At 37.0% G+C, this 12,524-nt stretch overlaps 1 protein-coding gene across 2 annotated transcripts in view; it reads left to right on the top strand.

Annotated features, from left to right (window-relative positions):
* The window catches only part of ZNF644 (zinc finger protein 644), a 46,807-nt gene that overhangs the window by 24,260 nt on the left and 10,023 nt on the right, over positions 1-12,524 (top strand). The window contains exons 3-6 of one of the 2 annotated variants that reach the window (XM_084266133.1): positions 5,915-5,987; positions 7,282-9,322; positions 9,764-10,319; positions 10,504-11,109. In XM_084266133.1, coding sequence (XP_084122259.1) covers positions 7,313-9,322; positions 9,764-10,319; positions 10,504-11,109 — 3,172 coding nt within the window. In that variant the 5' untranslated portion in view covers positions 5,915-5,987; positions 7,282-7,312. Of the gene's footprint in view, positions 1-5,914; positions 5,988-7,281; positions 10,320-10,503; positions 11,110-12,524 lie in introns of both variants that reach the window. The other variant, XM_084266132.1, reaches the window with a different exon arrangement.

Below are 12,524 nucleotides of genomic sequence, written 5' to 3'. Positions count from 1 at the left end.
ATAAGCTAGTAAGAATTTGTGCCCTTACTCCTGGTTGTTGCTGGGTCCCAGTGTTTTAATCTGGATACTGAAATTGTTCATAAAGTGTGAAAGGAGGAATGTGGGGAAGAGGGAGCAATGTGGGAAGGCAGGAGATATTTAAATTGGCCTTGCTGCAATGAAAAGTATAATTCCAGTATACAGCACAGTAATTTGACAGCATATGGCTCCAGGTTGAGACTACGTTCTCTTCTCTGCAAGCCAAAATCTTCTGCAATGACAGTAGGTGTCTTAGTATTGTTATCCCCCATGTAAGGGCAGCAGTGGGGAGACTAGAGCTTGTGAGAATGCAGGTACTTTCCTAAAGATCTCTTCTTCATGAAGTGTCATGCTTGCTGTAGCTGGATGTCCAGCAGCATTGCTGGCAGGGGTGGGGTCTCTGAGGAGGAAAAATTTGAGTGTGATAATATTTTATTTAGTGAGAGAACTCTGGAAAACAGTAACTCTGGAAGGGAGAGGGGCATCAAACTGATTTTGCTGTGAATATGTTCTTCATAACTTAGGATAGGAGGCGTGCAGTTTTACTGTATGCCGGATTATTTTTGTGTAATTTTCTTAAGGTGCCAGAATGATAAATCTGAAGTCAGTGATTGGAAACATTGGCTTCTTTTTGTTTGTTTGTTAGTTTGTTTTAATTAAAATACTCTCATGCCTATATTGCTGATATTTTGAAATGCAAGGAAAAAGTGGATAGCCTGAACATATGGATCACAAACCTTAATTTTTTGGCAGCCTGATAAATTTTCTCACAAACAGGATGGGAGCATGGCTTTTATTTATAAACGAACGAGGAAAAATTATATTGTTTTCAGTGCTGGTGGCTAATAAAAAATAAACTGTTCATTGCATTGTGTCTGGATAAAAGCAATTTTTGGTACCGTACTTGAGGCTTAAGAATAAATACATTTGACTGAAAAACACAAGCACCAGTGATGAAAGATCAATAATATTTTCTCAAACATTTTGTTCTTGGAGACAAAAAATATGTGAGCATGGGAGATTGACATAAAGGAAAAAAAATGATGTATACATGTAAAAATAAAGAAGGGAACCATTTTGGAGAGAAATAGCATATATTATCCCAGAGCATTAAGTCTGTATTTTTCCAGCGTCTGTGTGTCTTACTGGAATGCTGCTAGTCATTCCCATGTATGTTTGCAGTTCAATATTTGATTGTAGTTCTCAGCTTTAGTAGAAACTAATGGCAGTGCAGTTCAAATGCTCGTGTTACTGATAATCCAAACTAGAAAAAGAACCGCAGGATTGCGGAGACTGAAGTACCTGGTTCCCTGCTAGGGACAGGGTTACAGAGTTTCTTTCATCAGCTTTTTCTGTAGAGGAACCTCAGCTCAGTGAATCTTTCAACAGTGTAACAAAAGCTTTCACTGTGGCTTGCAATAACTTTGTATTTCTTGAAGTATAATACAGCTTCATAGTCTTGTGTTAGTATTTTTCATTGGTAACTTAATTTTTAGTATGGGATTCTGATTATCCATGAGTTTTCTGATGTTCATGTTTTTATGTGAACAGCTGTGGATCTGGATGAAGATAACTAGTTTTCCTTGGAACTCAGACTGGTGGTGCATTAACCATAAACTTGTATGTAAAGTAGGTGTAGGAGGGCAGTATTCACTGTTGAGCATATTAAACAACCTGTCTCTTCACTACAGAAGATGAAAAACAATCCAGAAATGTTCTGCTGAATTTGTAAGTTTTGAAGAAAATGTATTTGTAATGACTTAGTTTGAGAATATAGAAGCTGGAGGAAGGCATGGTGTGTCACCAACTGGCCCTCAAGTTGTTGGGCTTTGTGGTTCTGTTTCCATCTGGAGGGTGAGTGGACCTGGGTAGCTTTTAAGAAGAGATAACATGGAAAACGAGCAATAGGCATTCTTGTAATGATCAAAGTATTGTGATTTTATAGGCTTTCGGTATTCATATTGCTAGATCACTTCCAAAACTCAAGAGGTATGAACTGTGTGCATTACTATACAGAAGAGAGAAAAATACTGTCCCGCTGTCCTCTAAGTAACTGTGTTGTTACTTCTGAAGATGCGTCTGGTTTATGCTAATACACTTACAGTACCTCTATTACTTCATTTTCCAAAGATTCTTAAACATGATGGAAAAAGATCCATGCTTGATGTTTGCTGTGATGAAGTTAAAGGAATTGACTGCATAATGGGGCAAAATGGAAGGAGATGTCTCTTTAGTCCTGTGCCATGATGTACTTAAGTTCTGTGTGGGCTGTTTGTTGCTTAAAAACCTGTGACTTTGGTTCCGTCTTTAATTTCATCTATCATTTGACAAAGCTTTTCTACAGGAATGTTTTTGTTAGCTTTCTGTGATTACATAACAAAGTCTGGAAGAAAAATCTAAATGGAAACAGTACAAACCTGAAACATCTCTCGAATTTTTTAATAATCCCTTGACTGTTCTGGTTAATCGTAAATCTGCTTAAAGAACTTGATTTATGAGGAGTTACTTAGCACAGGACAAGTATGTTTTTGCCTGCCTTGCAGCACTGCTAAAAGACTTCATATTCCTTCATTTACATTGGCTAGGCTGAGTAAATTCAATCCATTAGGATGGCTTCTAAGTTTCTGTACTGCTTATAATCACTCTGTGATTTTAGCTCATCGGCTTATATATGTGACTTCAATGAGAAACTTGCTACTAAAACACTTAAGAGCACTTTGTGCTTTCAGCAAATTGAGCCAAATTCTTGCACCTTAATTTTTCACCTCCAGTGTGCTTTCAAATCTATTGTAAATGCTGGTAAATTAAGTTGGGTTTTCTTAACAGAAACTGGCAAATCTCTAACTACTACTTCTACTAGCAGGTAACAAGATAGTACACTTAGCACCAGAGTGTGAGTTTCAATAAACTACTGTTGCATGAGGCAGTACTCTTAATTTGGTGTGTTGTCATTATGAAGTAAGAACTTGGAAGTGTTGTAAACCTACAGGTAATAAATACAATTAATAATGTACATAGAACAATGGAAATAAGTACATTCCTATCAAAAAGAATTATTAATGAACAGAAAGTGGACAGCATAGATCTGATGACAGGAAGGTTGCATCTAACCTGAATTACTGAGTGACCTAGGAAGCTTGCTCAGAGGGATTACTGAATAATTATGTTAATATGCAATTATCACCTCATTTCTTCTGTAGTAACCTCAAGATGTAGTGTAGTAAGGGTGTTATAGCAAGTGCTGATAGTTTGCAAAAATACTGATGTTCAAGATTTTTGAGACAATAAGATTAGCTTAAGGCATTTAAATGATGATCTGTCAGCTTGAAGATAAATCTGACCTTACGCTTTTTTAATTCTTGGACTGTCTGGCTACAGGCAATCATATCTGCAGAACTCATTATGATTTTAAAAGCTGATATTTTATTAAGAAAAACAATACTAAAAATATGTAAATTTAGAAATACTTAAATAAGGATGGAATGTCGCTTAGTTGGCTCAATAATTGGTTGTTTTCTACTTCTTAGTATTAAAAAATTCCTGTGTAAGAAACAGCGTATCATGTAAACTAGGAATAACACTGTTAACTGCACTACAGTCATTCTAGGTTTAACTGAAATAATTGAATTTTGCCTAGCCTCTTATCTATCTAAGTGTATTTCAGAGGTCTGAGCCCAGGATTGTGTATGCTTGTGTAGACTTTGAGGGTTGCCATTTCTATGCTTCTGTATCTCCCAGGTATATTGCACCATGTGCTTAAATAAAAATGACCTCAACTGTATTGTGCGTGCCCTGGTAAAGCATATAACAGCCACTATTTACAACAAATTTTAAGTTTGATATCAATGTTTATTTTTTTCAAATGCCATAAATAAAAATTAATTACTGTATATTTTGACAGGATTAATAATTTGTGTGGTTTTAACATAACATAGAAGATAATTTTAAAACTGCTGGAAATGCACAAAGAATATTGCACAGCTTTAGTTACATCTTAGTTGTTGTAATGGTTGATTTTCCTTCTTTGTCCCAGAGTGTTCAGATTAGGTAGTGCTTCTGTTTGGGTGTTGCACTTTCTGAGTGGTACAACTAAGATGATAACCTTTACTCAAAAACAATGGCATTGAGGAATGTTTTCTTGCGCATATCTAGTTACAGCTATCATTGTTCCTGCATAAATTTCTACACATGGAGTACATAATATAAATGAAGTATTGCATCTTGGCTCAGTATCATCACAACTCTAAATTACCACATTTTTAAAAGATATTTTATATATTTTCTTTATTACCAAGCTGTTACAACTGCTAACTTTTTTCATGTTGTCCTGCACATGTCAGTTGTGCCACCCTGATAGCTGAAAAAGAAGTGATAATTAGCAGAAAATTATTAAAATGTAACAACAATATTATTGATAGAGTAAGCATTTCAGGCTCGATTCAAAGACTGAAATCTGTAGGGACAGCTGTATTATCATAGAAGACTTCTAATCAGATCCATATGGAATAGCTCAGCATCTCCATAAATACACAATACGGAAAGGAGTCTCTTACAAGATGGCACAGTAATGTTTTGGATATTACTTACAATAACTCTGAAGAGAGTCTCAGTTTAAAGGTGATGATACAGTGCCCCAGCCACCTTTTGAAGTTAAGCTTTAATACTAATATTTAGCATCAGTAAGGTTTTGTCTGTAGAGCAACATGGTTTTGTCTTCCTGGCGTAAACCTGTGAAAAGTTTTCAGGAGCCATTCTGATAATGAGGGTTGCAGTCTCCAGGCAGGCACGATATTCTCAGTTTGCCTCCCCGCTGTTCGGGGGGTACGGATGAAGTTGCTTTAAATGGGAAGCGTCTGTTCTTCCTCTGAACCCCTCACACCAGAACAGATGGGTGGAACTTGGAACATGGAAGGTTTTACCTCAGAGGTGGTAACAGTGAAGCCACTCATTAACACTGAATTTACCACTTCGTTAGCAACGTTGCTTCCTGTTGAGAAAAGCTAATATAGGCTCTCAAATTGACTGAGCATACATTTGTCTACCTCTGCAGTAATAAAATGAAGAAAACCCACATCTTTTCAGCAAGATGGGCTTACTAAATTTCTTCTACACTTTCTCTGAACGTTTCTATGTTCTGCGCTATGATACTGTATGAAGCTTTACACCTTTAGGTTGCAAAATTTTTGGTGCTGAAGTGCTTTGATTCTTTTGACTTTTGAGTTACTGATTCTTAGTACATGTTTGCACTGCCCATTTCTAACTAGCATATGTGATGTAAAGGCTCCTGCTGGGTGGTGCATTATCACCATTTTAGGGTGATAGGTTTGAATGTGATCTTATGGGAAGCCTTTATTATCATAGAATATGACCCATCTTGAAACAGCAAAGAAATGTAAAAATCTAAGAAATGGGAAGATGAGAAACCATGGTTTCTAGTAGAACCTTTGCATAAAGGCATGCTATAGATAAAATACAATAAAATATTTTACACACTTGAAGCATTTATTATGCAAGTGACATGAGTGTTGCTGTATTTCTAAATTAGCTAGTTTGACAATCAAATAGCAAAGAAAATGTGGGCTTTAATGGCTTTTTTTCATAACATTTGTACTCCAAATATAGTTACTTTTCAAGATATTAACTACCAAGTCATTACATCAATGTTTGGTCTTTTTCAGTCTTAAAGAAGATTAAAGTATATATTTGTCCTGTTGCTGTTTTGAAACAAAAGAAGCAGAGTAACAGAATTTCCATGGAGCCGAAGCTAGGTTTGAATTGTGTAGATAGCTATCATAATGTTGAATTGAAAAACTAACAGAAACGCTGAACTCATTTTAGTGTGTGATGTATAAAGATGGAAGTGGTGTTGTTTAACCAACTTGTTTTCTCCCTTTAGGAAAAAAGGATGTCAAGTGTGGTCTTCCTTGATTTTGATGAAGGACCATTGCAGGGAGCCATGGATATTAGTTGTGAGTTATAACATCTTAATTCAAAGGGTCTAGGTAATAACTGCTTTTAACTGAGCTTGATTCAAAATGTTAATGAGTAACTGAAACTAAGTATGTGATGGCAGGAATCAAATCTCCCAAAAGACCAAATCAAATGGTAAAATATGTAATTTCTATAAAACATAGATAGATGTTTCAGGCTCATAGATGAGTGTGTTTTAATGTCTTATGCTTACTGTGTTCTGTGGACCCGTATGAGAGGTAAATGCAAGGACAGACTTATGTTCACACTTCTGTTTATTACTCAGTGAGTTTCATGTGTAGGAAACTCACTTATGCTCAGTAAGCATTGGGTAGACCATTTTGTGTACGAGTGTCACATGTAGAAAGCCTTACTTATGTACACAAAGCCTCACAGAGGGAATTAATAGGTGGTAGTACTACTAGATACTATTATTGTAATGCTCTGGATTCTACATAGTGATTTCCTCTGCTGGGTAAATCCTACTTAATGTTTCTTTCTAGTTGTGGGGTTTTTTGGCCTCTGAGAAGATGCTGGTTTATTTGCTTATAATTTAAAATGGCCTTATAATATAAGCAGGATCTGATCTATTTATTTTAAAGTAAGTAGAGTCCTTTTGTAAGAAGGGAATGGGGAGACGTTTCTGCAATGAGTTTGATCCTTTGCTGTGTCTCTATTGGTAGTCAGGTGTTCAAAATCAGCTTAGTTGTGTTTTCTCCTTGAAAAACAAAGTAAACGCTTCTGCAGCCTTCTACATAGCACCAGCTCAGTTGCATAGATCATACTTTGAGATACATAAAGATTATTTTCATTTCTTAGATGCTAAAAGGAGGAAGTATGGGTTAAAAAAAACCCAAAACCTAAAATGAGTAGCAGATGTCTGGGTAGCTTTTACACCTAACTTGTTTTCTTTCTAGAAAACAACCAAAGATTAAATGCTGTGTGAATGTATTAGCACAGGTTTTTTTACAATCTCGTTTCCCCTGTCTTGCTTGGGGCAGGGGGTCTTTAGTGAATTTTGAACTGAGAGACTGGGCAGTGACTAGTTTGCTGTATGGTTATTAACACAGGATAGCCAAAAAGTGTAATTTTTAAAAATTGCTTCCTTGGTTAATTTTAGACATAGCTCAAATAAAAGAAGCTGTCTTGAAATAAATAGATTTTTAACAAATTCAAAATGTGTTTATGTTTATATTGCAATGTAAAGAAGGATAATCCTAAGGAAAACTGTAGATTAAAATTGCTGTTATTTCTGTGATTTCCTGATTGTTTTCTTGCTCTTTTTTTTTTTAGTGTAAATGTACTTAATGGACAGACCAGCAATATGGATGATTTAGAGATAAATGCTGATGTCACTGGTGCTAAAGAAAAAGAAGAAATCCTGTGTGATGATAATTTCATATCTGAGGAAGAATGTGGCATTCCTAAACCACAAGAGAGCGACACGTCATTTCAGAAGAACAGTACATTGACTTTGCCTGAGGAGCTATCAAGGGACAGATCTGAAAAAGCCTTAAGTGGAGGCCAGGCTTCTCTATTTATACACACTGGTGCTCCTACTGTTTCTAGCGAAAACTTTATCTTGTCTAGAGGAACTGCTGTTAATGGACCAGTTTCACACTCCACCTCAACTAAGACTTCCATTATGAATAAAGGCAGTGTTTCATTAACCACTGGACAGCCTGTAGGTCATCATACAGATTCCTGCTCAACTTTGGCAGTGGTTCATGATCTTCAGCTGCCTGCAAAGAGTACAACACAGAAATCAAATCAGCACCAAGTTTTATTTTTGTTACCTGATGTAGCACATGCTAAGAACGTGACTCATTCCATTAAAAATCTACCTACCTCTGCTTCAATTGGTTGTGATTCACAGAAATCAGTAGGAAATAGTGTAGATAGCACTTTAGTAGGCCAAGTAGAAATTTGTGAGGATGATAAAAATTTACTAGTAAAAGATGATTGTGTCGATACGTTAACAGGCATTTCCTCAGGTACAGGTGGTTTCGGATCGGGATGTGATCCCAGCTGGGATCCACAAAAAGAGTTTATACAGTTTCTTATGACAAATGAAGAGACAATAGAGAAGTCTCCCATTCACTGTAAAGAAAAAAAGCGGAAAAGGAAAATGGATGTTAGTAAAATAACACGCTATACTGAAGACTGCTTTGGTGATACCAGTTGTATTCCTAGTAAATCAAAACTAATAAATGTTGACTTCTTAGAGGAGAATGAGGAGCTACAAATAGTAGAACCACAGAAATATTCACTGAGTAAAGTAAAGCCTGAATCCACAGATGAAGAGCTAGAAGCTGTTGATGCTATCCAGCAGCTCATTTATAGTCCCACTAGTAACTGTGCAGAAGATACTTCTCCAGTTCACACTAGCACTTTTCTTTCTAATACTTTAAAAAATAAATGTGAACAGGACGATTCTGAATCGCCATCTACTTTCAGTACAGATGAACCATCATTTTATCCCTGTACAAAGTGCAATGTGAATTTTAGAGAGAAGAAACATCTGCATAGACATATGATGTACCATTTAGATGGGAACAGTCATTTCCGACATCTCAATGTCCCCAGGCCCTACGCATGTAGGGAATGTGGAAGGACATTTCGAGATCGTAATTCACTTCTTAAACATATGATAATTCACCAGGAAAGAAGGCAGAAACTGATGGAAGAAATCCGTGAGCTGAAAGAGCTTCAAGATGAGGGTAGGAGTGCACGGTTACAGTGCCCACAGTGTGTATTTGGTACCAATTGTCCCAAAACATTTGTGCAGCATGCAAAGACCCATGAAAAAGATAAGAGATACTATTGCTGTGAGGAATGCAATTTCATGGCTGTGACAGAAAATGAACTGGAATGCCATCGAGGGATTGCCCATGGAGCGGTAGTCAAATGTTCAATTATTGGTAGCGACATGTCCCAGAGGAAAACACAGAAAAAGGCATCCTTGAAAGATCCTTACTTAGGATCCTCAAAAAAGTCATCGACATATATGTGTAAGATGTGTCCGTTCACTACTTCAGCTAGAAGCATTTTAAAAAAACACATGGAATACTTGCATCCAGCATCATGCATTGATCCCTTTGGTAGCCATCTTAGACTAGAAAAAAGAAAAGGCAGCATAATAGAAGAAACTCTAGACTTTGGTAGCAGGACAAAACAGTTAATGAAACAATCTTCTACTTTTCCAAAGAACTCTGTTTTAAAGCAGGATGTAAAAAGATCATTTGGCTCTACTTCGCAGTCCAGTAGCTTCACAAAACTTCACAAGAGACCCTACAGGATACAGAAGGCTCGGAAAAGCGTTTCACAGTCATCTGTAAGTGTGTGCAATCTAAATTCTACAAACAAGACCTTTTTGATTAGAAATAACATTGAACAGAAACGTAAATTTTTATATCAAGCAGCAAAGCAGAAAGCTAGTGTCAAAACAAGCAGTAATTATTTGTATAGACATAAATATGAAAACTACAGGATGATTAAAAAATCTAGTGACCCTTACCCTTTGCATTTAAAAAAGGAAGAGTCCAAGACTGTCAGTTCTTTGCATTTGTTTTCTTCTTCAAGTAGACCCCATAATAATTGTTTTGTCATGGATTCAAATAGTCTTGATTGCAAAAGGGCAGAAGGCTGTAAAGATTGTAGGCATGTAGCTGTAAAAAGAGTGGTTAAAGAATCCAAGAGGGAAGGCTCTGTTACAGGAGATGATTTGGATTGCTATCCAGATTTTCTGCATAAAATGACTGTTGTTGTTTTACAGAAACTTAACTCTGCTGAAAAAAAGGACAGCTATGAAACGGAGGATGAAAGTTCATGGGATAATGCTGAACTATGTGATTACACTACACAGTCTGTGGAGGATGAATCTTACAGTGATATTACTCAGGAGCATGTAAACCTATTCCCCATATTCAAAGGTAAAATGGAAGAGCATGAAGCTGGTGATAAATCTTCACTTAGTTATGAGCAGAATGATGGCTTTTATTTTGAGTATTATGAAGATGCTGAGGATAATAACTTCCTGCATGATTTGCATGATCCTCAGAATTTAGAAAATGTGGGATCAGCATTGCCAAAGCATAATTCAGTTTTCCATTGGACTGATTTGTCGCTGGAAAAGAAGTCTTGCCCATACTGTCCAGCAACCTTTGAAACAGGTGTTGGATTGTCCAACCATGTCAGAGGACATCTTCACAGAGCTGGCCTAAGCTATGAAGCCCGTCACGTTGTCTCGCCAGAACAGATAGCAACAAGTGACAAAATGCAGCATTTTAAAAGAACTGGAACAGGAACTCCTGTTAAACGTGTTAGAAAAGGTGAGTTGTTGCTTATTTGTTTTTTATTTGGGTGTAAGTTAAAGGGAACAAAGAGATTTATTGAGCACTAGACAAGACTTGCTTTATCTTCTTGTAAAGCCTCTCTTCTTGTCCTCGTGATTCGCTGTTGTAATGATTAAATGTATATAGTTGTCAAAACACATTAAAATTATTTTCTTTGTAGCGATTGAGAAATCTGAAACTTCCTCTGAGCATACCTGTCAGCTCTGTGGGGGCTGGTTCGATACTAAAATTGGACTGTCTAATCATGTGCGAGGACACCTGAAGAGGCTTGGCAAAACCAAGTGGGACGCACACAAGTCTCCGATCTGTGTTCTGAATGAGATGATGCAAAATGAAGAGAAGTATGAAAAAATCCTAAAGGCTTTGAACAGTCGCCGCATTATTCCCAGACCGTTTGTTGCTCAGAAATTTGCATCAAATGATGACTTTTTATCTCAGAATGTTATACCTCTTGAAGCGTACCATAATGGCCTAAAGACTGAAGATACATCTGTGTCTGCGTCGGAGGAAGAAGGGCTGAGTTTCCTAAATGAATGTGATGAAACAAAAGCAGTACTACATGATGGGAAAAAAAATCAGTCACTTACACTGATAGAACTCCTGAAAAATAAGAGGTTAGGAGAAGAAAGGAATCCTGGTATTTCGCCTCAAAAGATTCATAATCAAACTGCAAGAAAGAGGTTTGTTCAGAAATGTGTTCTTCCATTAAATGAAGACAGTCCATTGATGTATCAGCCACAAAAAATGGACTTGACTATGCAGTCAGGTAAGAAGATGTTTCTAGCTGTCTTGACAACATTTCCAAAGAATTCTTTAATTCCTAGAAAGTGTGCAAGGGCAGAGTATTTTATTTGGGATTCTGTTCATGTAATTCTTGCTTCATTTCCAGAGGACACTGACTGCAAGAGGTAGCACAGCAGATTTTTCTGACCTGTTTTTCCTAAAGTGAAAAAACCCCTGAGCAGCACTGGGGTAGGGGTGGGGGGCTGCATTGAATGTAGTTCCTGTTCTGCATACGGCTGGGCAAGCAAATTCAAAGCGGACACAAATGAGTCTCAGTCAGGAAGAAGACGTATCGTGCAATAACAAGTTGAAGTGTCCGTGCCTATTTGGTAGACTAACAGTTCTGAAATGTTTGGGCTTGTAACCCTGTTTCTGGGCATCAAAACAGCTGGTTTCAGAACTAATTCATTTAAATCTCTTTGTGCAGATTAGCATTTGCTCAAACTAACAGAACTGTTGATACCATTATACATGCATAATACTCCAGATTGGTAAATCACTGTCAACTAATTTGAGGCTTAGGCAAACATACTCTTACAACATAGATTAATTCTTGTTTGTTTCAAAATTGCAGCTGCTGTGAGAAATTGATGCTTGCTTAGGGCCTTTCTATCCTGAGTGAAGACCTGTGCTGGCTCAAGCTTTGTTGGAATACAGTTGTAGCCAGCAGGTTTCTAATGCACAGCCTCTGACCCATAAAGACAGAGATTGCCCCTCCTATGAGAATTGTGCTAATGAAACAATTCTACAGTAACTTCCTGGATAACTCTGTATACTAATAGAGCAGGTTTTTAGAATTATGTTTTTAACCTACATGTCACGTAAGAGTCATTTCTAGTCTTGTGAATTCTTACAGCATCCTTTTTAATGTGTATGTAGAGCTTGCATTTATCTGTTTCTTGTTGGACACCACCTTACAATGCTGCAGGATTCTTTAGATTGAGGACCAGAATCTTATTTTTATCCCCCTGACTTTTTTGCTTCTGTTGGTTTTCTTGCTATTACCCAGTGCAGGTTAGTAAAACTGGCAGTGCCTAGTACTTTTTCAACTATACTCTTGTCTTCCTTTAAACAAATAAAAACCACAGTCTGATGTGCTCAGATGTTCTTTTAGGGGACTCCGAAAGCGTGGCAATCAATTTTTTAACAAAGGTGGCTTTCTAAAATGACACAGTAGAGGTGGAACAGAATTTTGTTTAATGTCTTCTGGATGTCTGTGGTTGTCCTTTAAACCAGGAGATTGCTTAATAAAGGAAGTGTATCTTTGACAGGCTTAACAATTCAAGAAACAATGCTAAAGGAATAATAGCTTGCCAAACCTGACACTGTGTATTGCTTTCTGTTTAATATTTACTGCTGAATACTAGGTAGCACCTCGTTGGTTGTGATGAGCAACCA

Source organism: Gallinula chloropus, assembly GCF_964237585.1.
Source record: "Gallinula chloropus genome assembly, chromosome: 6".
Classification (NCBI taxonomy): domain Eukaryota; kingdom Metazoa; phylum Chordata; class Aves; order Gruiformes; family Rallidae; genus Gallinula; species Gallinula chloropus.
This window is presented reverse-complemented; position numbering and strand designations above follow the sequence as displayed.